Consider the following 27144-nt stretch of genomic DNA (forward strand, 5'->3'; position numbering starts at 1 on the left):
TTTATCAGGCAAAGCCCTAAGTAACTGTAAAAAAACCAAATATCTGGGGCACTTTCTCACAGATCAATTGTCTGATGATGATGACATGTATAGGCAGTGTCGTATGCTTTATGCTCAAGCTAACATGTTAGCAAGAAAATTCCATGTGTTCTGACTCTGTTAAGATAAGGCCTTTTCAAGCCTACTGTACTCCACTCTACACAGCCTCACTGTGGGTCAAGTTTAAAAAGGCCACCGAACATAAGCTTCAGGTGGCCTATAATGATTGTATGCGGATATTGCTTAAAAAACCCAGGTGGTGTAGTGCAAGTGACTTGTTCTGTAAGGCAAGAGTCGACACGTTCCAGGCTATAAAGCCAGGGAAACCTTTTGTAACGAGAAACCTGATGTACAAATTTATTGGTTGACTGGATAGCTCTCAGAATGGCATTATTAAGCTACTGACTAATCCTAGTATAAGTGTTGTGCGTTACCAGTTACCTCTGTGGAAGAACTGGTATAACTGTCTTTTATAATTCTGTTTTCTTTTTTTTTGTTGTTATTTTAATTTTAAGGTGTTTGGGTGTTTGTAGTGTGTGGTGTTCTAATGGACCTTGAGTCTGACAATAAAGATGAAATGAAATGAATTTTATAAGCTATGCTATTTTCTTGGCTGGACATTGTTGACTGGGAACACCACAGGTGTGACTTTGTACCATTTTGTACAAGATTGTACAAGCATTTAAAAAAACAAGCTTCCTAAACAACAAAGCACACTAGTGTGATACATTTTAAAATTTTATTCAATATTGCCAAATTACCCACAAATAATGTTTTTGTTTTAGTCAAAAATGTAGGTGCATAGGCTCAGATAAAGGACGCCTTTATGCTGATTCTTTTTCGAGATCTGAGTGTGTGCAAAGAATTGTGATGACTTGGCAGCTGAGATATGCAGCCTTACTAGGGCTACGTCCACATTAATCCGGATACATTTGAAAACGGGGTTTTCGTTTAAAAACGCTCTCCGTCCACACTAGCGTTTTCAGGTGTTTTCCGACGTTTCAGTGTGGATGAGAAACTTCTAAATTCACTTTACTGCGCATGCGTGAAACTTCACAAAAGCTCACCGAGATGATACAGATGGGAAAATAAATAATAATGTCATCGCACAATAACAGGATAATTTTATTTAGCAAAATATCTCACCATCACGGATGCGTCCAGGTCGCATTCAGTCACCATATGTTTGGTCTAAAACGCAACTGCTTTGCCGCAGGACAGCAAATGTGAGTAGACTACATAATCAGTTATCTTTGCAGTACTGTGCTATGAAGAATAGCACATATTAAGTAACATGGAAAGTAACATATTTTAGCAATAGTGTAAAAATAAATAATAGGCACAATACCGATAAACATAAATATATCTTTTGGTACTACATGGATCACATGACTAAACTTATGTCATCGTTTTGAAATACCTCCGGTTTCACTGTCCACACTACAACGCGAAAACGGCGTTTTCAAGTTTATCCACTTTGGAGAGCGTTTTCCAAACCATACGTTTTTGTTGACTTAAAACGGCGTCTCAGTGTGGACGGAAGGCCAAAACGGAGAGAAAAATATACGTTTTCAAACGAAAACGTATTAGTGTGGACATGGCCTAGGAAGCAGCCTTCCGATTGAAAAACACACTCATCAGCAATAAATGAAAGTTTACTTTTTTCCCCCCTTTTGTCGCATATATCCAAGTGAAACCATAGACATACATGTATTTATGGATGCTTCTAAATAGAAACAAAGACAAAAATCCCCTTTTGTAGACCATACAAAAAGACAAATCATGTCATCATTAAAAATCATTATTTTATTTAGAGCAAATGTTCTCTTTAGACAACAATTAATATTAAAACATATTTACAAAGTTTAGTATATATTTATGCAACATCTTTTTTTTTTTTTAGTTCTAAAAGGATCTTTAAGGTTAATCTGAAACTGCATTCTTGGGCAGCCCATCAACACCCAACAAATGATGGTTTGGATCATCCTCCACCACACATGGTCCAGGACCAGCCTTAAAACAGGTTATGCAGCAATTATGATAAATCAGGTCATGCATGCAACACCATTAAGGACTGACATAGAATTCAATAAGGGTTACATAAATATAGTGAGACAAACAAGGTATTTTATTTATTTTTAAAGAACTATTAGATTATAGATGAATGTGCCTTACAGTTAATGCAGTTTCCAGACACTTACCTTAGTGCTGATTATGTAGTGTATGCCCTTTGGAGTTGGCTCCATATTAAGGTCCCTCTTCAGCTCCTCCGAGAGGTCAGCTGAACATACAGGAAGACCTCTGACAAAGCTGCAAATTACTGCAAGTTACTGCGTTGAGTTATAACTTGATGTGCTTTGTTTTGTGAAGAGCTACAGTGTATGTTTTAATGTCAAAGTATAAATATTTACAGCATGCATGATTTTAGCAACTTACTCTGATCCATTGGTTTCTGAGGGAAAGAAATGACGAACCACCTGTACAAACTCTGATACATGCTCTTGCAAGGTGTAAATAACAGCATTAGGACCAGCATCAAAGGTATATGCCACCTGAAACAAGACAAAAAGTGCAAGTACATCAATCCACTTACATCAAAACAAAGGAGTATGCTGGGATTTAGAGAAAGAGACGTAGATTAGACATAGGGCCAGATTTACTAAACAGGGCAAATTAGTGTTACCTGACGACGTGCAAATGAAAAAAGACGGATCATATGAAGGTATTTTTAGTGCAAAACAACTGAATGCCTGTGACAGTGGAATTTGTAGTTGTAGAGAATAACCTCAAGTAAATATGAAGTCACAGAGAGAAATGTTTTAAGAGTTGCAAACTTGTAGACTTTTTTTTCTCTTCCACAAACACAACACAACAGTTACACCTTCTCAAATTCCTCATTGCAGGTGCACAAATCCTATTCTACAAATCACAAATTATGAATCTCGTATGCTCACATTTTTGCTACAGTTGCTGCTCATCCGCAAATCAGTATGTGAATTCATCCAATGAGAGTTGCACACTTGTAGAATATTTTCTCACAAACGTCTAGTACATTTTTCTAGCACAAACACTAGTACATAACTCCAGCTGCGGCAAAAGTGAGTTGTGCATCTGTAGAGGCAGTGGGCAGAGCATATTAATATTCATGAGTTTCCCGGGCATGCGCATGGAAGTGCTCATTTTAGTTCGTTTCTCAGCAGGTTTAATGGATTATTTCAAAAAAGGTAAATATAGTTTTAAGCGCAAACTTAAACTACCATTGTGTATCGTTTCATTAAAGGGTTAGTTCACCCAAAAATGAAAATTAAGTCATTAATTACTCACCCCCATGCTGTTCCAACCCCGTAAGACCTTCGTTCATCTTCGAAACACAAATAAAGATATTTTTGATTGAATCTGAGAGCTAGATCAGTCCTAGATAGACTGCCTAAGGGACTGGCTCTTGACGGCCCATAAAGTCATTAAAGAAAAGGTTTAAATATTCCATGTGCCTACAGCGGCTCAATTATAAGTTTATCAAGCGACGAGACTACTTTTTGTGCGAAAAAAACATAAATAACGACTTTATTCCACTATTCCATTACTTCCTTATGGGCGCATGCGCGAGAACTGAGACGAGGACGTTCTCATTCGTCTACTTCTTGTTACCGGCTGCTCACCGCTTAGGAGTTTTACCGCCACCTACCGTTTAAGATGATGTGCTGATATAGCTGGAAGCGCAAAACTTTCTGTTTACAAGCAGAGGAAGATGCGCGCTGTGCACTTAAAAGCCTTTAATCTTCTCAAAAAACGACAGTGTTCCTTATAATCCGGAGCGCCTTATATATGGATCATCATTTTATACGGTAGGTGGCGGTAAAACTCCTAAGCGGTGAGCAGCCGGTAACAAAAAGTAGACGAATGAGAACGTCCTCGTCTCAGTTCTCGCGCATGCGCCCATAAGGAAGTAATGGAATAGTGGAATAAAGTCGTTATTTATGTTTTTTTCGCACAAAAAGTAGTCTCGTCGCTTGATAAACTTATAATTGAGCTGCTGTAGGCACATGGAATATTTAAACATTTTCTTTAATGACTTTATGGGTCGTCAAGAGCCAGTCCCTTAGGCAGTCTATCTAGGACTGATCCAGCTCTCAGATTCAATCAAAAATATCTTTATTCGTGTTCCGAAGATGAACGAAGGTCTTACGGGGTTGGTACAGCATGGGGGTGAGTAATTAATGACTTAATTTTCATTTTTGGGTGAACTAACCCTTTAAGTTAATAATGTTTTTATTAATTCGTCACTGACTGAATGATTGCTGGCATTCACTTCGTGTTAGGGCTGAGCGATAACACGATAACGATATGTATCGCGATAAGACACGTGATCGACATCAATAAAAAATGTGTTCTATAAAACGTCAGATTTTTTTTTCTTCGTTGGAAGAAACCACAGGTTGCGAAGCAAGTTTGGTTGCATTAACAAAGGCACTCACTCTCTGGTAACCTAGCGTCGTAGGGAGTGACACGCTAACAGGCAATCATGTAACACCGTGTCCTAACTACACGCGACGCGATAAAATTCCAGCGACAGCAAGTGGGTCTGTCCACACTAGACGCGACGCGACTGTGAGATGCCACACATTCAGAACAGCGTGTGAGTGGAGTCTCTCTGTGAAAGCGCACTGTTGGCCCGCACTCGCATTGAATATGGGTAAGGACATAATCAAATCAAGAAATAACATTATTAAAAATCAAAACATTAACAAAATATACTCATTGACTAATTTTGTTATGAAGTACAGTCGTATTTGCATAGAATTCATTTTGAACGCTATATTACATGCTTTCAAAATCTGAGGTAAATTATCCGTTATCGCTTGTGGCACAGTGACCTATTTTTAACTAAAAATAAATAATGTGTATTCATAACCAGTGTAATTTCTTCATTCTGTCAGCCGCGTCGTCGCAGAAATAGGAACCGTTTCTAAATTAGAAACTTCGCGTGTCGCCGTCGTGTCTGGTTAGGACAAAAACTCTGATTAACATGGAAAAGATACCTTTTATCGCGTGTCGCGGCGCGTGTAGTTAGGACACGGTGTTAGTTAACGTGCAGTTTGGTTGCGCCATATCGTTGTCGTAGTGATGGGAAGTCCGGTTCTTTTCCGTGAACCGGTTCTTTCGGACAGTTCGTTTTAATGAACCGGTTCACCAGTTCTTTTACGTCATCACGTAATGACGTCAATTCTATCATCCCGGCGGATAAAAATACTTCAAATTAAAGGCATTTGTAATCATAACTTCAGTTAAATAATAGTACACATCGTCATAATCATCTTGGATAAGTTTCTTACATTTACATTTTGAAAACGAACCCTGCAGCAGCCTAGGCGATGTGCTAACGCGGATGTTTTACATGTTTTAAATATATAAAATGCATAAATGGTTCAAAGTTCTGTCAAAGCCAGTCTACGGAAAGCCTGTTCACTCCCTATTAAGCCCCATTGTAACGAATTTTTGGTTGTAGTTCCACCAAAATTCCACTGGGGGCAATAGTCGGAGTGCAAAATGAATGGGAGTCTATGGGGCTAAACAGCTAAATTTGTCTCTTTCACCCGATTGTCATTGAAAAATCTAAAATTTGAATGTAGGTTTTGCAAGTCCAACATGGGTTATAGGTCGAAAGTTGAATGAACGAGTACTTCTGTCATTTTGATTTCTTACAGGTTGAGTTGTTGTTGCCCATAACACGCTAGCATTCTGCTAATGGACGCTGATTGGTCAGTGAAGGACTGATTACGACCAGAGACACCGCTTGATGGCATCGTGGCATAGCGGGACCAATGTTAAGGCAGACTGAACTCTCACACATGTATTTACCTTACAGTCTATAGGATTTACCTGTCAGCGGTGTTGTCGATGCCTTGAGAGATAAGAAAGTGCAAAATGCAAAAGCATAGACATTGTAAATACATATTGGCCGCTTTTGAGCGTTGCTGCGATAGTTTTCTTGTTGTAGAGAAAGCATTTTCTGTGGTTGACCCGATTGATTTCAGCAATAACAAAGATAACTGATAGATCCTTTATCTATGGTAATATGATATGGTACAACTACAGTACAGTGCAAACAGTAAATATATGATACATTGAAAAGTAATAGTAAATAGTTTAGTCAATATATTAAACAAAACAGTATACAGCAAATAAAATAGTAATGAAAAGGCTATATAAAATATAGGGTAGGTATACAATAAATGACACAACCCTGTCTATTTTTATGTTTTATTGATTAGTAAGAGACATAACAGTATAAGTAGCCTAAAAGGTATAAGAAGAGTTATACAAGACAAGAAATAAAGTAAACGGTTCAGACACAGCAGGATACAACATTAAAATAGCCACAATATAAAGTTATGAAACTTCACTTTGCCGTCAGCCAAAACGATTTTCCAAGGAAAAAATGATCAATTAATGAGACCAAAGATCGCCCGTTAGATATACACAAGACGAATTACATGTCATGTTTAACCACAAGACGAGACTTCAGAGCCAGCAGCAAACGTCAAAAGCACTAACCGAGGTAAGGCTGATCCAGGCGGGGTGCAAAACGCTGAGACGCCGGTAAAGCCTTGGATGTCACACTCCGAAAACGTCAGATCAAATTTTTAAATAGGCGCTATTTTTATAAATAAACCACAGATTTGAGCTTTAAACAACTACATTGCCGACTGAAAAACTATGAAAACCACATTTCGTCACACAACAACAGTAGTATTTTTAAGTTTCGCGGCTTCTCTCATCTGTCAATGCGCGGAAGCACCAGTGACTGGAGGATTGCCGTAAAGCAAGCCTCTGGTCGTACGATGTGTATGACGTCATTGACATTTTTAAAAGACTTTTTAAAGCAAATAAGTGACTCTAAAAAATCTAACACCTAGTAATGTGTAATTTATTTGCATCTTCTTTCTAAAACAACATTCGAATTACTAGACAAAAAATTATATCATGAGAAAAGTGGATTTTTAGGGGTATTGCTCCATAGACCTCCATTCATTCTGCACTCCGCCTATGAGCGCCCTCATATGGAACCAGAGTGGAACTGCAACAGTTCAGAACCCGGAAGTTTAATGTGAGTGGGAGTTCTCGTCATATTAGACTTTCTCTGGTTCTGTTCAGAGACGGTGCTGTGCTATCACGTATGCACAGTATCTCCAGCTCATCGGTTCTCCGTATCGAACGTGTCCGAAATGTTTTATTTTATTACACTTACTGATGTTCAACTAAAGCCATGGGAACGTACATTTCGTCCCTCAGAAAAATAAATGCACGCATGCTCAGCTCATCAACTCAGTCAGCTCTCAGTATGTCGAACTTGTCTGAAAGAAACAGTTCTCGGTTCTGTACTGTTTATCCGACCGCTGTATCTGGACGTTCGGTAGTACACACATGCGCAATATCAGCTGCTCGTGCTCATCACTTCTCTCAGCACCAATATCTCCGTTCACTGAACTTTTTGAGGTACTGGAATAAAATGTACTTCTGGATATTGTCGATTCGGAGGGACTGTCAGGCATGTCTGAAAGTGAGTAACCTTAGTAACTTGTGGTTTAGCGCTGACGCAAGACGCGAACTGTTTCGAACGATTCAGTCCGATTTAGTGTACTGGTTCGACCGGTTCACTAAAAAGAACCGGTTCAAAAGAACGATTCGTTCACGAACCGGCCATCACTATTGTCTCGTGCTGCTGGATTCCTCTTCAGTAACCGGCGATTGAGAAGCAGAAAATGAGTGCCCTTCTCCAGTATGCCATGCAAGCTAGAATTGAAAAACATTATTGGATAGCATAATGAACAGGCTGCAATATCAAGATTGAAATGCTGGAGTGTGTGTGTGAAACGCACGAGAGAGAACTGTGTATGTGTGTGTGTAAAAGAGACAGAGAAGCCGCCTTTCCACTGCACACGACCGACGTCGGACCGGAAGTCATTCATTTCTAATGGAGAGTCGTACGGGAGCTGCGGGGAGTTCCGATCATATGCGTGTGCGGAAAATTCGGATCCGATTTGAGCTTTGGAAGTGATGTATTCTAATAAAAACTATGAGTGCGAGGCTAGAATTACAAATATTTTAACTAGAAAGAGTGTTTACAGAAAAACATTAAAGATGTTTTTCTGTAAACACTCTTTCTGTAAAATATTGGATATAATTAACTATAGCAGAAAAATATTTTATAATTATTAAATCAATATATTAATTAGCTCTATAAAATGTACTATGTTTTTATTTGAGATGTATTGAGGGTCATTTGTTTTGTGTAGATATTTATGCATGCATTACATTCATCATTTAAAAACACATTAAAATCATTAATTTTACCATTGTGAATATCCGAGGGTAACGGTTGCTTCACGACCAATTTCAAAGTTCCGTGCAACTGACACCAAGGGGCGAAATACGACAATCGTATGCGAATGTCGTGTGCAGTGGAAAGGCGGCTAGAGAGAGAGAGAGAGAGACACACGCGAGCGCGATTGAACAGTGGAGACATAAAAACTGTCATTTCATAAAGTTCATAGTACAGGAAATCTTTCAGTCTGCCAAGTGTTTACTTTGTGTAGGCCTATGCTCGCAATAAAACACAAGCATTGTGCTTTTGTCACACTGTATTTCTTGTCAAACTGTAACCTACAACTGTCACACACACACACACACACACACCGCAAAACATTTATCCAACCCCTTTTTAAAACAGTGTTTCATCTTTTGGTCATCATATCGCATTGGTTTTCATTTCTTGTCCTCAAAACAGAGCGCTAATCTGTTTGTTTTTAAGTTACACATTGATTAAAAAAAGAAAATGAAATGTGTTGGTAGAGTTATTTTATACGGAAATCAATTATTTATAATTCCGATGAGAATAAAGTTAGGGTTAATTCAAATTAAGGAAAACAAATATATTGATCTGAAATATAGCTAATTAATCCCGTCCCGCTGCACCGTGCCACTGTCACGTTTTTTACTCTGAGGAGTTTGCAGGTCTGATTGTGATTTTAGACTTATATTATGTTTACATTTTAAATATTTGAGTTTTCCATGGTTGTGTTCACATTTCTTGGGATGATATCAGAGGAAGGTTAAAGGTTCTCAAAGCGATCCTGGGTGTTGACGTTAGAATATTTTCAAACAAATCGGAGCTAGACCCTCCCTCCTCCGCATCTCATCTCCTCCCCCTCCCCTCCGTGCTTCCTGAAATAATTGTGAACGTGCATAGTTCTAGCTAATTATATCCTTGTGTGGGTTTGGCGAACATAAGCGTCAATTTAGAAGAAAAAAAAAACAATTTAACGTTACCCACCTGTCCAGCAAAAACAGAGCAACCTGAATGTCGGACTGGAAGCCCTTCTGCCGCCGGAGTTCTCGCCATCGTTCAAAAGCTTTCCCAGACAGCAAACTGACATTGAATCAACGTGGAAACGACGTCTCTCATGACATTGAAACAACGTTGATTTTGCTCATCGAATTAACGTTGAACCAACGTCAGACGCGGCATTCTTCAAAGCTAAATGAAAATCGAAAATTGGTTTGCTTTCATAACGTTGAAACAACGCGTTGATTTCAAGTTGATTTTCCGTTAGTTTTGAAAGAATGACGCGTCTGACGTTGGTTCAACGTTAATTCGATGAGCAAAACTATGTCAGATCAACGTTGTTTCAATGTCATATTTCCACGTTGATTCAATGTCAGTTTGCTATCTGGGTTGCTACCGATGTAAATTCGGAACTTCGCACGTTCTTTATCCGACTCCTTCTTCTTTTTAATTTGTTCCTCAGAACGACGTCTCTTTGGTCGTGTGTCGGTAATTTTTCAAACTTCCCTCTGATGCTTCGCTGCTCTCCTTCACACACACACACCCTTCATGTGCACGCGCACTAACCCCCCAGACCCACCCTCAAATACTTCTTGCCAGTGATTGGCTGGAACACTGTTTGTTAAGTTTCGTGGTCCGGGTAAGACATGATTGTTTTTGTTGCCGTTTGTGGAGCCTGTGGTGTCTACAGAGACCGTGTTTTTTTACAGTGTGTTTAGGGGACAGGCAGCTAGCCGATAGTGAGGAGATGTTTGATGTATGTGACAAAAAATGTTTTGGCCCAGCATCGCTTAGAGAACCTTTAAGTTTAAAATAAAAATGTTTAAAATGTAATATATTTTTATCCTGGTCCTTATTTTAAATGGGTCATAAAAAAAAATCACTAATTATCAATAGACCGATATGAAAAACTGATATCGTGATACAGTTTTCAGCCATATCGCCCAGCCCTACTTCGTGTAGGCCTATAAAAAGTACAGCAAACTTCAACTCGTAGTATAAATTGCACCTCTACGGTGGCCGAGAGGTGCAAAACAAATCACAATTATGAAAACAAAAAAACAAGTCAGAAAACACAACGACAATTCAGAAAACAAAATAACAATTCAGAAAACACAACAACAAATCTGAAAACAAATTAACAAATCACAAAAACAAATCTGAAAACAAATTAACAAGTCAGAAAACACAACGACAAATCTGATAACAAATTAACAAGTCAGAAAACACAACGACAAGTCAGACAAAACGGAAAAGGTAGGTATATGTGGCGAATGGAATACTGATCGCTGATTGGACGAGACATCTGTCAATCAAGACATACAGAAAGTAGCTACAGCAGACTGCGCCTGCGGCAGAAGAAAGATTGATTCGCATGTGTATGTGTAAATATTAGCTGTCTATTTAGCCGGCTAATTTAGTGATATTATGGAGAACAAAACTTTTCAAATTAAAATTTTCCTACCACTATTAGTAAACGCAACTCCTTTAAGCTTGCGTTCGGTTATCCACTGGACCGCGCTGCCTAGTTCAAAGTAAACTAGTGAAACAACTGAACCCAGCGCTATTTTGTTCTCTATTTGTTCTTACTGACCGAGAAACCGCTTCAGATGATTCAGTGACAGAACGGTCCGAACGAATCCGAATCGTTTCCTACTGTTATGCACGCGCGTTTGGCCAATTCGTGAAAAGGAGATAGGAATCGAACCAACGAATGATTAATATCGCTGGTTCAGTCGACAGAAATACGGGACACACATATTAACTGCTGAAATATTCGGACTGAAAACGTTTTTCTCAGGTCAGTCGGAGCGCTCGTGGTACACACACAGTGCGTATACAGCTGCACGCGCCACTGCGGCCACGCGCATATCAAACCAAATTTAGCCGCACCACCAGAAAATAGGAGGGGGAGGTTGGAGTGCTCTCGGGCCGCATGGAGATGATTGGCGGGCCGCACTTGGCCCGCGGGCCGCCAATTGAATAGCCCTAGCCTAGACGATACAGCTAATATTTACACATGCACACGCGAATCAATCTTTCTTCTGCCTGTATGTCTTGATTGACAGATGTCTCGTCCAATCAGCGATCAGTATTCCATTCGCCACATATACCTACCTTTTCCGTTTTGTCTGACTTGTCGTTGTGTTTTCTGACTTGTTAATTTGTTTTCAGATTTGTCGTTGTGTTTTCTGACTTGTTAATTTGTTTTCAGATTTTTTTTTGGTTTTCTGATTTGTTAATTTGTTTTCAGATTTGTTGTTGTGTTTTCTGAATTGTTATTTTGTTTTCTGAATTGTCGTTGTGTTTTCTGACTTGTTTTTTTGTTTTTATAATTGTGATTTGTTTTGCACCTCTCGGCCACCATACTTTTATAATTGTGATTTGTTTTGCACCTCTCGGCCACCGTACACCTCGCTAAGCTACTAACTGTTATCATTTGTTGATTGCAATAAATTAAAAAAACCCTCATAAATCTATCTGTGGGCTAACACTTTTTAAAATTATATATATATATATATACAGTATATATATATATGCACATTCTAGTTCACGCTTTTGTTTCTCAGGAGGTTTAATGGATTAATGGAAAAAAAAGGTAAATATAGTTTCAGCGCAAACTTAAAATATAATTGTGTATCCTTTCATAAAGTTCATAGTATGTTTTTATTAGTTTGCACATTATGTGCATTCATTAATGACTGAATGATTGCTGGCATTCACTTGTGTAGGCCTATCCACCTTTTTCTACTCTAAACAATGCGCGCTGCCATGACGACGACTCCGGTTGTCAACTTCCGGTTTGAGTCTGGTCTATGCTTTTTGGCCATTTGTTTTAGATTGTGTCATACCCACATTGCTAAACTAAATTGAAAAAAAAAAAAAAAATCAAATGTGATCTGATCACGTTATTTTTTATTACATCACAGATAAAAACAAAATTAACATTTTTCTTTGCTTCATAACTTCCAAAGGATAGCTGATGCATGACTGCACGATCTCCCTAATCCAGCAAACATCCGACCGTTTCTATCACTCCGACTGCTGCAGAATAACAGTACTATAAGTTTAGGCTGGTTAGCCCTTTGACTCCTGTCTACCTCTGCTTTCAAAGATGCATAGTCTATATATTTCTCAGGCCTGTGAGGTTAGGCATACGCCGAGTTTCATTCATGAGACCAAAGTCCAGTTTGCGCGCTGTCGCCTCCGTCATGATCATCTATTGTTTACCATATACTTCTTATTTATTAAAACCAGGGAATTGCTTGATGAAACATTGATTGAAATTAAGATACAATTAGTTAAAAACGAAATTCACTTTAAAGAAAGGTTTCTTTGTGGTCTTTCTTTAAGATCTCTGTAAAAGTTTTAAAGTCACTTTCAGAATGGTCATGTACGTGAATATAAAACTCATGTGTAGTCTACATTTTTGATATTTTTCTAATGTCTGGACCACTGATCTATATAATTTATCATTCTAGATGAGTGGTCTGGACTAGAGTGCTAGCATTCTATGTAAACAAATACTTCAACAGGAAGTAGAAAACCATCCAGTCAGTTGAACCCGCTATGAATCATGGAAGCGGGCGCAGAATCATTAGAACGGGCGCAAACTTGCTTGCTTTTATATCCAAAATTTACTGTTAGTCTTGCCAGTTTTTCTGTGTATGTGTGTGTGTTTGTGTGCGTGTGTGTGTGTGTGTGTGTGGGGTCTTATTTGCACTCTTGATATTTTAGAGCGTCACCCCTTCATTGCTGTACACTTTTTTTCTGCACAGTTGCTGATCTGTAGCTTGTACCACCAAAAGTTTCTCTGAGTTTTCCTGTTTTTTTGTATTTCCCATTCATTTCCTATGTCGGTCATTTTTGACCGGGAGGAAGCTAAGTGTGACTTTTTTACGACCCTTTAACAAATCAGAATCATCTCCTTTTTTTGTGTGTTCATATAGGTAATACAACAAAAGTCACCAAGTTTCAGCCCCATCCGATGTAGCAAAAAAATTAAACATTTCAAAACGTAACAGTTTTCTACGGAAGCCCTGAAGCGCAACCTAAAAAAAAGAAGAAGCTGCGCGTATGTGCTTTCCATTGTCTCACATTGCCGCACACACAGGCATTCATAATGGCCAATAGCAAGTTTCACACTGTGTGTGTCTGTGTGTATGTGTGTTTTGTTTCATCAAAGGAAATTCAACAGGTGCCAATCTACCAGCAGGCTACCATTATAGGACGTTATAAAATATACTGCGCCGGAATAGACTTTAGCCTATAGGAAAACCAACACGGAAAACACTTTTCAGTCTGGATGGAGAAATCCAGCTTTATGAATGAATGAATGAATGAATGAATGAATAGGGCATTTATATAGCGCTTTCATATATGCCTACACTCAAAGTGCTTTACAATCATATCAGAGAATCTCTCCTCAACCATAAGGGGTTATTAAATCTTAGGAAATCACAGGATCCGGCCAAATGATTGGATACAGAATGATGCACTTAAAATGCATCCAGAGCGTACGGTGAAGAGGGAGACCGAACAGTTACTGTTGTGTTCTCGACCCAGGTAGTGTTGACTAGACGAGCACGAAAACACCTCAGAAACACTGCCACTAGCACGTGTGACGTGTGTAGAATTTTGTTGAAAGCCCAGATAAAAGTAAAAAGCTACTATTTTGTGTTTATCCATGGCAGTTCGACTTCACACACACGCGCGCGCGCTCTCTGAGCCAGTGGACGCGCACTGTTATGAATGCACAATGTTTCGACTTTAATCTCGAAACATTTCGACTTTAATCTCGAAACATTCCGATTTTAATCTCGAAACATTCCGACTTTAATCTCGAAGCATTTCGACTTTAATCTCGAAACATTTCGACTTTAATCTCGAAACATTTCGACTTTAATCTCGAAACATTTCGACTTTAATCTCGAAATGCTAGATTTTTTTTTTTTTTACTGACTTTTTTTTTTTTAGGTCGCGGTTCAGGGCTTCCGTAGTTTTCGGTCATTTTTGAACGAAGAAGCCCAGAGGGTTTAGATATCATCATGAAAATCACTGAGTTGATTACTTACATCAAGAAAAACAAAAATGTATTACAAGATTTTTGAAATTGTTTGTTAACTTGGACAAACGGTGCATAATATAATTACGTATTAGCTAATTTGCATAATTACCCAAACAGATCTAAACATTGAGCATAGCAGGTAAAAATGTTTTTTTGAATCTTGTTGACATATAACATTAAAAGACTTGATGTTAAGGTCTGAATTGAATCCATTTAGGCTACCTATGAATATTAATACAGAAAGAAGTACTTTAGAAACCAGCCTTTATTAATTATTATTGCAGAGATGGGGTTTGGGCATTGAGTGCATTGTGTACGTAATTAGATTTTCTGATCCAGACACTTTTTATTTCACCTACCTTTTGTCTTCTGCACTTTCCTTACCCATGTCTCCTGTTCTTCCCTCAGACTCATCCCCCAGAAACAGTCCCACTGACCCAGCCCCAAACCCCATTTCTGCCATAATAATTAATAAAGGCTGGTTTCTAAAGTACTTCTTCCTGCATTAATGTTCATGGGTAGCCTAAATGGGTTCCATTCAGACTTTAATATTAAATAGTTTACTGTTATATGTTAACAAAATTCTACAAGACATTTTCACCCGCTATATACCCAATGATTTATATTCCAAACTGACTTGTATGCATTTAACGTCAAATAAAGTGTAGAAACTTAAACGTAGGCACTTCAAGGTTTCTATTTATATATATATACAAAAGTACAACGTTTTACTGTTATTTTGAAGGTTCACAAATGAAAGTAGACCCTTACCATTTTAAATGTCTTACTTTTATCAAACTATTTTAAGTTGTTTCCACTGATATACGGAATCCAAGTGATCGCGCTGGCATCTCACGCACACACAACAATATTAGTTCTTCTCACATTGCTAACTTGACGTTGCAGCCTCTTATATTAATGAACTAAACAAATCACTTTTTTACAACAAAATGTAACCATCACTGAACTTACTTAAGCTGGACTATGACGCTATTTTCTTCTAGAAACAAACTTTGTTGCATTATTTTCCTTTTATCACTGTAAAGCTGCTTATAAAGAATCTGTATTTGGATAGTTTGGATACTGTATATATAACTGGATTTAGGTATCAGACAAAAACATATCTTTTAATGAGATTTGGTAAAGAAACGGGATCCATTGACAGCATGATGACAGCATCTAACACTATACTATGACCTCCTCCTTACAATCAGTTTTAGACTAGATGAACTAGATGAACATCAGCTGTGTTTGGTCATTTGATGTCTTTACTAGAGGTTGCAAGACTCCTTAAGTAGACTCAACCTCAGATGTCATGTCCACAGTCCATTCACTGACCTTCTGATGCATATTGCAAACAGAAATACTTTCTAGTGAGCGTTGATCTGTTTGGCTCAACTTTCAAAAGTAAAGGGAATAGTGGTTTCATAATATGCCTGGAGTCAAAAGTTGTTTTTACATAGTACTAGGTTGACATCATGGGCTCTTTCAAGAATGAAATAATCACTGGATTTATCCAAGTTTGCAAGTTTGGCAAGATTAAGATTAAATATCTGAATATTGAGTTGTAATGTGCTTACCCTGGTCTCTCCATAGAACTGGTTGTAGCGGTGCACAAGGCTGATGATTCGGTGGGATACGTTGTTCAGGTAGAATATTGGTGGGTAGCTATCCAGGCAGGTGGCATGAAACTGATTACTGTCTTTCATGGTCAGCTCACCAAATGCTGGGAAGTCTCGTTGGCGAATAACCCTGATCATCTCCACCATACGACAGGGGACCACAACATCTGCTCGGTACTGTGGAAGAGTATAGTAGGTGAACTTATATACCTAACCTATTCAAATAAAACAAACCTAAATTACCTTAACTTGTAAATTAAAACAGATGTAAATATAGATTACAAACTAATTTAAAGGAGCTGTATGTAAGATTGTGGCCAAAACTGATACTGTAATCCAGTGGCGGGCCGTGCATTTCACACCTAGGCCTTCTGTGGTGTGTAACCCCCCCCCCCCCCATCTCCCCGCCCGAATTAATCCACCTCTTGATACCATCATTATGACGCCACGACTATAAACCATTAATATTCTACATAAACGCAGCACATCAGGCTGTTGTATTACAGACAGGTATCTCATGCAGTGAGAATGAGTGCCATTACTAAAGCAAGAAACCCTATAGAAGCCGTTCACATACCACGTCTAAACGCGCTGCTTTCTTAAAAAAGCACTTGCGCTCCCATATGTCGTTGCATCCATGAACCGCGCTTTCCATACAAAAATTTAACACGTCTCCTTTCACTGCTCCACAGCAGCGCCACATACATCATCAGAGGATCCGCTCTGTTTTCATTTTTTTTTTCTATTAAATTAAATTACATTTGAAATTAAAGCAAATTGTGTGTTTTTGTGCAAATTCTACAGGAAAGAAAACGCAAAAGCCTGAATGGTTCTTAAAAAAGTTTACCAAATGTTTTGAACAATCAAAATAGCTGCATTTCTTTCAGGTGATATGGCTACAAAGTGTTTTTCATTCAAAAAATATTTAAACCCATATTCATTTATTTTTAAAAAAATCTGATCTTAATAGTATGAAAATGTTTAAAATAATATAATTTATGAAAATAAAAATATATATATATTCGATCATAACAAACGGGGCAAAAAACATGGCCCGGGTTAGCCAGGGTTGACTCACTGTATGTAGGCTAAATAAAATGCATTATAGCCTAATCACCAAAACTGATTATCTGTACACAAAATCCATTCTCCTTTCTTTTCTCAAGAAGACTTCGAATACACTGTTGTACATGTTATCTGTACGTTTCAGTTCCAACAATAATTCCCTTTCTATCGCCATGGAGGCTAATGCTGAAAGTCGAGTCTGTCCAGTCTTATTTCTGGAATACGTTTTAATTCTCTTTAGGGCTGAGAATGTTCGCTCGACAGAAGCAGTGGACACAGGGACAGTCAGTGCCAAACATGCAAATGTGTGTAGCTGCCCCATGCTCTCACATAGATTTTTCTGCTGAAGGAAATGAAGGAGATCAGCTGGACTTTTGCATTCAAAGTCTGTCATGGCATACATTACAGTCAGTTCTGTTTTTAGCCGGGACAGATCGAACAGTGTTCCGTGACTCTGTGTTAAGCTGGTGAAGGCTGCATGCAGGAATTTTTCCGGTATGTCTGAAATTGCTGGGCATCGAGGAGGGAGAGAAACATTAATTTTTCGTGGTCTTGAAATCTATTCCGTATCTGGCAAAGAATGTTCTCCAGAACAGTGCTGTGGAGTTTGTGGTAGTGTGCACGAAGGTCTCCTTGTGCTGGGCCTCTCCGTGCGCTCGGAGCGCCTGCGATGCGCGCAGTGGCTTCATAGATCTGAACAAATTGGCCTCTCTCTCGCTCAATGGTGTCACAAAACTCATTTACCCTTGTCAGACAGAATTTTACATCCAATGTTTTGCTCTGTGGTATTGCAAAAAGCACATCTGAATACTCAAAAATCCCATTAAATGTGTGAAGCAAAAACCAAAACTCGAAATCATCCAGACGTGCATTAAATGGATCAGCACATCGCACAGAGTCCTCGTCATACTCATCATGATGTTGCAGTATGTGGTGAAACAGCTCCTTTAGGGCAACTCTCTTCTCAAAAACTGTACTGACCAATCTTGATGTGTATTGCCACCGTGTTGGTGCCACACGAGGAAGACGCCGCTGGCAAATATCATCCAGTAGTTGCATGCGCTTAGGGGATCTGGAGAAAAATGCAGCTTGGCCATTTAGGTGGGCAAAAAATATCTTGCATTCCTTAAGCTTTGAGGCCCCTTGAGTAAGTACTAAATTCAGTCGATGTGCATAGCAGTGTATGGATAAGGCCATAGGTGCCCTCTCTTTGACTTTAGCCTGCACCCCATTTACTCCAGATGACATGACCGGTGCGCCATCAAAACACTGTACCACAACTTTATCTATGCATTCAAATTCTTCCAAAAAACTGACAATTACAGCAGCAATGTCATCGGCTTGCTTGCCACTAGTGACATCTTCAAATCTGACAAAGCGCTCCTTGACACCGTGTCCGTCACATAACGCAGGACCAGTGCGAACTGCGCTGCATTGCTCACATCAGACGTCTCGTCCACCATGACAGCGACAAAGGGTGCTTTTTTGATCTCCCTTTTAATTTCGTCTACCATGACTTCAGCAATGGCATTAATCAGGTCGTTTTGTATTTTGCCTGACATTCCAGTAAAAACTTTGTTCGTGGACAGGTGGTAATGCAAGTCTGTGTTGTTTTCAGCGAGAAAAGAAAGAAGCTCTATATAGTTTCCTCTATTTGTGGATCCAGCACTTTCATCGTGTCCCCGAAACGAAAGTTCTTGTTTACCCAAAAATATCACACAATCTATCAGTCTTTTCAATATTTCCCTATTTTTCGTCACCTTTTCGCTGTGGAGCTCCGTTTCCCTGCGCATCTGTTCATTGAGCTGTAGATCCACTCGTGTGTTTCCCCAAAAGTTTTTAAAAGCACCGTTGCTTGTAAGTATCCAGCTGCGATCTGGTGTCGCGCAGCTGCTTTGGTTAGACAACTCAAGTTTGCAAACCCAGTGTGGCTCCAAACACCAAGTCGATCCACTGCAAATAACAGCAATACAATTTGGAGTGTTCCTCGGAGGCTGTGAGCTAAGGGTAACGCTCATAGTTATTGCAATGAAAGTGGCGGGTAAACCCTTTCCCCGTCTGGGACAGGCTTTCTAGTTTCGGGGTGGGCCGACCTTTTCCTTATGATGTCCCGCTTCTCTTGAAAAGTACGTCTTGAAAATGGCTTTGCAAGTAAATCTGCGAACAAGTTAATGTCTTCTCCTCTGTCAGCCATTGTGGTTTGTAAAATAAAAAAAAAAAACGTTATTTAATGATTAAAATCGCTACATTAATATTATTTTTAAATTTTACAGATGCTGTTTGCGGTTTGCTCTGACTGACTAGTAGTAATAGTACGGATTCTGGCCATCCAATCGAAGGACGTGAAAAGGCCGACGTTATTCTAAGCCTGCTAGATGGCCCCAGTGTCGCCATCTCGAAATCTGATTGGTTGATTAAATCTGCTTGAGTATCTGATTGGTTAAAGAGCCCAGTTACATTACCATTTGTTTTTATGCTACAGGAGCCCGCTCTATTGATTCTGAAGGCCTCCAGGCAGATTTATTTTATCGTGGTGGCTGAAATATGATTGGATAAAAGCTTAACATAAAATACACGCATGCACGACCAAGCAGCGCGACCAAGAAAAAAGCTATGAAATTAAAGGTTCTCTAAGCGATCCTGGGTGTTGACGTTCGGAATATTTTCAAACAAATCGGAGGCTAGCTAGACCCTCCCTCCTCCGCATCTCATCTCCTCCCCGTCCCTTCCGTGCTTCCTGAAATAATTGTGAACGTGCATAGTTCTAGCTAATTTTATCCTTGTGTGGGTTTGGCGAACATAAGCGTCAATTTAGAAGAAAAAAAAAACAAAACAATTTAACGTTACCCACCTGTCCAGCAAAAACAGAGCAACCTGAATGTCGGACTGGAAGCCCTTCTGCCGCCGGAGTTCTCGCCATCATTCAAAAGCTTTGCTACCGATGTAAATTCGGAACTTCGCACGTTCTTTATCCGACTCCTTCTTTTTAATTTGTTCTTCAGAACGACGTCTCTTTGGTCGTGTGTCGGTAATTTTTCAAACTTCCCTCTGATGCTTCGCTCTACTTCACACACACACCCCCTTCATGTGCACGCGCACTAACCCCCCAGACCCACCCTCAAATACTTCTTGCCAGTGATTGGCTGGAACACTGTTTGTTAGGTTTCGTGGTCCGGGTGAGACATGATTGTTTTTGTTGCCGTTTGTGGAGCCTGTGGTGTCTACAGAGACCGCGTTTTTTTACAGTGTGTTTAGGGGACAGGCAGCTAGCCGATAGTGAGGAGACGTTTGATGTATGTGACAAAAAATGGTTTGGCCTCACATCGCTTAGAGAACCTTTAAGAGAACAGACTATTGAGAATAATTTAATACACATTCATGTAAAAAAATATTACAATGCAAGCCAGTGATTCTGATAGTGTTTAGGCCAGCAGAGAAGGCCTTGCTGGCCCTGACGGCCCACCACTGCTGCAATCAGTTTCAAATTACTGTAGAGCGGATATCCCCTCCCCCAGAGCCATATATTGAGAGTTACGACAAGCTTTGATGTCGCCGCAAGGCTGTCACGTGGTTCATGGAAGCCCCAATAGTTCCAAATCAGATGCGGGCTGTCATGTTCTTCAATGGACCGACAGCAGCGATTGCATTATTAAACGGTAAATATAAAATAAAACACACACCAAAGTACTTTTTAAGCTTTTATTGCATTTGGTTAATGTCAGTGTTGCATTTTTTTGAGAGACAGGATGACAACTTAGATACGTTTTTTAGACTATATTTTTGGAAGGAAAAGCCTGTGTTCATGTTCGCATTGGTAGTTGGACGTCTCATGATATTTATTTTAGCACAACTGGGCTGTATTAGGTTATTGATTCCCGTGATCTTGCTTATAAATCCCGATTCAGCCATTAGCCTACCGTGATCACGCAAAGAGGTCTGCCGTGGTGGCCCGTTCAGGATTACAACCATGACAACCAACATAAAATATAAATAATACGCTGTGCAAGTACAATTGAATGATTAAGGGGGGAAATAGACTGCTCCCATAACGTAGCAATGACCATATTTACAGTAATGTTCGGTATATTTTAACTTTACAAAATGAAACCGGAGAGATAGTTATTTTTCTTATTATAGAGATGTAATTTTGACTGTGTAGTCATTTTTTTTTTTTTTTTTTACATTTTTTTTGTTGTTTTTTTTCTTCTTCTATTTTGAATGTACTTTATTTTGTATAGTGCTATGGACCATTTTATAAGTATGTCCTGAATAAAGATATGATGATGATGATGAGTTAATAAGTGAATTATTTATTCCTAAATACGATCCATAACTGTTGGGTTTCAATTCAGTATGGCTAATGTACCCCTTCATCCTACCCTAATCATAGACTAAACTATTTATCAGAAAACACACAAATACATTTATACGATGTACTGTGCATTTGCCTACACGTTTCAATCACACATAACACACATCACTGCTGCCCTATTGGTTATACTACAAGGGGGAGAATATTTTTACATAATTTTTATGATTTATATTTATGAAAAATATTCAATAACTTCAATAAAAAATTCAAAAAAAAAAAAAAAGAAATTACAGTGAAGTTATTGAATATTTTCATAAAATTATAAAAATTGTACATTTTCAATTGTATATTGTTGCCAAATTCAGTTTACACACCACACACTTATTTTGGGAGGAAAAAAAAGAAAATTTTAATTGTAAATACAATTGAAAATGTACAATTTTTATGACTTTTATGAAAAATATTAAATAACTTCACTGTAATACACTGCATTGTTGCCAAATTCAGTTCACACACCACTGTTGTCTTGATGGTTATACTACAACACTGATTTTGGGAAAAAAATAATTGTATACAATCAAAAATGATAATTTTTTTAATGATTTTTATGAAAGATATTCAATAACTTCACTGTAATTTCTATTGTTGCCAAATTCAGTTTACACATCACTGCTGTCCTTATGATTATACAACACTTATTTTGGGAGGAAAAAAATAATTTCAGTTTCAATAAAATTTCAATAACTTAACTGTAATTTACTGTATTGTTGCCAAATTCAGTTCACACATCAATGCTACCCTGTATAATTATTTATATATTTTTCAAAAATAAGTGTAGTATAACTGTAGTATAACAATCATCATAAATCATAAAAATTATGTAAAAATATTCTCCCCCAAAATTAAGTGTTGTAGTATAACAGGGGTTAAAGTGAAAACAATTCCTGAGCCTGAACTTTTTTTTTTTTGGGGGGGGGGGGGGGTGACGATGACGACTGATCTTCAATGGCAACATTTATTTTCAAGTATTACATCTTAAATGGCATCTTTTTAATGAAAGAAAGCCAGTATCACTAATATTATCCTGATATCTCGATGGAAATTATTTTGCTATATGAAAAGGGAACCGCATGAGATGAGTAAGATAGGATCAAAAGCTACCTAATATTTCGGAAAACATTTGGAGTGGGTCAGACATGATTTTGACCACTTATTAAGTTTTGTTTTGTAGAAAGCCTGTCTTTAAAGTGAATTTCGTTTTGTATAAATTGTATCTTCGTTTTAATAAATGTTTCATCAACAAATTAACTGGATTAATACATTAAATTATACAAGCAAATAAATCAGACAATAGCCTATAATCAGGACACAGAAGCGCGCGTGTGAACTTGAGCACGAACTTGATGCGATTAGACAAATGGCTTAAATTAACTACTACTAGTCGACTAGAAAACTAGGACTCATTTTGAGGAATGAATGAACATAAACAAACCTCTGTTCAGAGTGCCGTCGTGCTGGATTACGTATAGAACGCTCGTCGAATTCGAGGATTTATCGCGTTTAGGCTAAAAATAGGTTTAGTGCTTATCGTGGTTTGGAAAGAAACTGCATCTTGCAGCACATTTTAAACAAGGAAATATAGCGAGAGCAGTGAATGGGTTCTGTACACAGAAGAATGACACATTTTTTTTAAATGGCGTTTATCGCATTTTGGAAAAGAGCTCTTCATTTCTTCAACATCTGTATCTATTGTATGTATAAATAAAAATATGAGGTCATGATCCGAGCATGCTAAGTGGTCGTAAAAAAAATAGTCACACTCGTGGTCTTTGGTCAAAAATGACCGACCCATAGGAAATGAATGGGAAATTTACAAAAACACAAAAATTCTCTGAATTTTTGATCCATGCTTTTGTCTGTACAATCTACAAATCGGCCACGATTCTAAAAGAAAGTACACCGCAGTGAAGGGGTGACACTCTACAACATCAAGAGTGAAAAAAATTCACACCCACCCACACACATACAAACACACTTTTATACACATGCACACCAATAAATTCAGATTACAAAAAAATCTGTTTTGAATTTTTAAAAATCACAGCTTCATCTGAATGTTACGAAACTTGGTGACATTTCCGGCATTAGGGATGTGAACACAAAAAAATTAGTTCATGATCCGAGCATGCTAAGTGGTCATAAAAAAAATAGTCACAATTTTGGTCTGACCCCCAGACCCCCATAAAATGACCCCCATAGGAAATGAATGGGAAACACTTTTTTTTATCACTATTAAAAAAAAAAATCTAAAAGAAATCGTTTTTGAGATTGTTTCAAATATACATTCAAATCCACCAGAAAAAAAGTTAAATGTGTTCATAAACAGCTGGGGAATTCACATGCCTTTCCATAGAGAGCTGTACATGCCATCTAGTGGTTACACCATGGTTCTATGCTTTTTCTCTATACTGTAACCAGATGGTGCTAATTTTCTTCAAAAATATTTTTTTTCTAAAGGCCTAGACTCTATATTAAATTAAAATACTGCATTTATATATTTTACATAATATATATATATATATATATATATATATATATATATATATATATATATATATATATATATTATATATATTTTTTATATTATAAATATAATAAAATATATTATAAAATATATTATATATATTTTTTTTTCCCATGGCATAAACAGACCATACATATTGCATAAATATTAATAAATTCAATCAAATAGTCTCTAAAAACTAAATTAAAAAGTATAAATATTAGAGAACAAAAATAAATTGCATTGGTTTTTACTGGGATGGAGGAAGTTTCATTTTTAGGTGTCCGGTCACTTCTGACCGGGAAGGCTCACGACATGACTCCTAAACTAAGACCATTAGAGGGTTAATGCATATTGTACTGTGTGTAATTGTGTGCACATTAGATGTGTAAATCTATGTACAGTGTTTCCCCTACCATTGTTTTAGTGGGGCGGCCCACCACCCCCAAAACGACCCCTGTGCCCTCTAAAATGCTGACGAAATCCTGTCATAAAAAAAGGAATTTACAGTATATTTTCGAGGAATAAATAGAAAGCAGTTCAGTACACTTGAAATCAAATCGCGATGTAGACTAGTGTGTGTGAATATTAAACCACAAAGACTATTTAAAATACGAATCCTGCTTGCCTTGTTCCGTTTGAACGAATAGTTCAGCCAACGCGCAGTTTCATTTACCACACACACACACACTGAAGCACGTGTGACGCTTGCGCTGTTTTTTGACTTCCTTGATCCACTCAAAAAGTCAGCCATGTCAGCGTTGGTTTTCAGTCCCAAATCACCCTGAAGCTTCCTCCAACGGTGGACCCTATATTTATCCTACTAGAGTCCGGCGTTACTTTTTTTTTTTTTTTTTAAATCTCTGCTCTTTCCTCTACAGACTTTCTCTTTCGTCCAAACTTTACAGTAGGGGCAAGCAGGGGCCGCTTGCTGCTGTCGTTTATATTTTTAAAGCCCTTAGAGCAGGGGTCGGCAACAGGCGTCCCGTGGGCCAAAACTGGCCCGCCAGTAATAATATGGCGCAGCAGACTGAAAAGTTCTGAAAGACATTCAAAAGAGTCTGTGGATCGCTAGACCCACCTCTAAAATAACCGACATGAAATGTCTAATATTATTCAGGGTTCGTACACCTTTTCCAAAGTCAAATTCAAGCACTTTTCAAGCACTTTCAAGGTCCATTTTAAAGCTTTTTCCAGCAGCTTATCCACTAGGGCTGGGTATTGAGACAAATTTCACAATTCGATTCGATTTCGATTCACAAGCTTGCAATTCGATTCGATTTTGATTCGATATTGATTATTTTGGATATCTGTTACAATAAATGGCAATTTTTCTCAAGGGAATCAAATCTCTTAAATGCTGTAAACAATGGGAGTCTAGTTGTAGCCTACTAGGCTTCATTAGCCTAATATGAAGGTAATAATGAATTCTATAGCTATTTTGTAGCTATAGAAAAACTTAAATTACACTTTTATTTATTTTTATAATAAGAAGATTATATGAAATATAAACATCTAAATGGTGGCTGTCATAAAAACTTGCCAGATTTATTCAAACTAGTGCAAAGAGCCCGTGCAAAATCAGTTTTTGTGTGTTTTTAGTAATTGTTGGTTTGGTGTGTTTGAGTGCTCATTGTTACAATTACACAGCAAAAGTTCAGAGACATTTTTATTTGTGCCTAGCTAATCCAAACAACGTCAAACTCGGCACTGCACCCGTAGCAAGACACCCGTCAAGTCTGACGTTCCTGTAATGTATAGACAGATAGTGCAAAATACCCGTGCAAAATAATGCCCGTGTGCCCATGTGTTTTTAGCAATTGTTGGTTTGGTGTGTGTGAGTGCTCAAATGAATAAGCGCGACGATTCAGGGAGCAAATCTGCTTTCTTCGTCCCTCTGTCTCTGGTCCTGCGCTCGCTGTGCTCACTCAATTTGCAGTGTGAGAGGGGGAGTGGCCAGCGGCTAGAGCGACAAAAGCCAATGTGTGCTTCTTTTAGCGATATGTTTAGCGATATCTTTTGCATTTCTAATCCAAACAACGTCAAATTCGGCACTGCACTTACTCGTGCCCGCAGCAAGACACTTGTCAAGTTTGAGATCCATCGGACTAACGGTTCGAGAGATATGCGATTAACAGACAGACACACACACACACACACACAGACAGACAGACAGACAGACAGACGTTCCTGTTATTTATAGATAGAAGATAGATATGCATTAAATATTGAAGAACATCAAGATTATAATACATATGTAATATGGTGTTTATATTTAGCAAAATGCTCCTCTCTGGAGTTATTTTTTTCTAGCTGACTAACGAGTTTATGTGGGTTTTCTGAGGTAAATATGACGATACATGACATTGATTACAAGCTGTTTAACTGACGTCTTTCCATGGTTGAAACGCTGATTGAGTGAATCAATGTGACATGATACGGATTTAGATAAGTTGTACTCTATCTTTTAACACACTTTCAGATGCTCATTCATGTTTATTTCACGCTGTAACTGGTATTATTAACCCGGAAGAGAGATCAGCACTGCTGCTTCTCTTGAGCTGCGCCAGAGCGATCTCACGCCACAGCGCCAAAACGTTATTTATGTTTTTGAATTTCTAAAGAAAATTGACGTAATTTGAAAATTGAGACTTTGTTTCATATCAATAGTAGCAAAGGACAAAGATTATTGCGATTTTTTGCGCGCAGCCACGATACAATGTCCCATTCATTCAAATGAAACAGGATGACTAATCGATTCTTGAGATTTAAGAATCGATATCGGTTCGTAAAAATGAGAATCGATTAATATCGAGAAATCGATATTTATTACCCAGCCCTATTATCCACCGTAAATTACAAACCAATACATAGTAAAAAATTAAATATTTAGTGGTTTTTCCACATTAAAAGAGATAATATGAAATAAACAGCCAAAATTGTGTTTCGTAATAGCAGAAGGATCAGATATTGAAGCAAAACACAGGTTTTATTTTTCAAAATGTTGTTAGAGGACTTGATCCAAATGACATGCAGTACAGGTGGGCGGTATGACCAAAATTCTGTTTCATGGTATGAATAATTTTATTTCCCGGTAACGAGTTATTTATACATGTAGTTATTCTCGAA

General features: G+C 38.1%; 1 protein-coding gene across 3 annotated transcripts in view; it reads right to left on the minus strand.

Moving 5' to 3' along the window:
* Positions 1-1824: 1824 nt before the first annotated feature.
* mvda (mevalonate (diphospho) decarboxylase a) overlaps positions 1825-27144 on the minus strand; it is a 67046-nt gene continuing 41726 nt past the window's right edge. For 2 of the 3 annotated variants that reach the window (XM_089135403.1, XM_089135405.1), the window contains 4 exons: positions 16034-16252; positions 2476-2591; positions 2241-2349; positions 1825-2052 (listed from right to left, as the gene is read on the minus strand). In XM_089135403.1, coding sequence (XP_088991529.1) covers positions 1963-2052; positions 2241-2349; positions 2476-2591; positions 16034-16252 — 534 coding nt within the window. In that variant the 3' untranslated portion in view covers positions 1825-1962. The remainder of the gene's footprint in view (positions 2053-2240; positions 2350-2475; positions 2592-16033; positions 16253-27144) is intronic. The other variant, XM_089135404.1, reaches the window with a different exon arrangement.

The sequence above is a fragment of the Pimephales promelas genome, chromosome 10, assembly GCF_988280905.1.
Source record: "Pimephales promelas chromosome 10, fPimPro1.hap1.1, whole genome shotgun sequence".
NCBI lineage: Eukaryota > Metazoa > Chordata > Actinopteri > Cypriniformes > Leuciscidae > Pimephales > Pimephales promelas.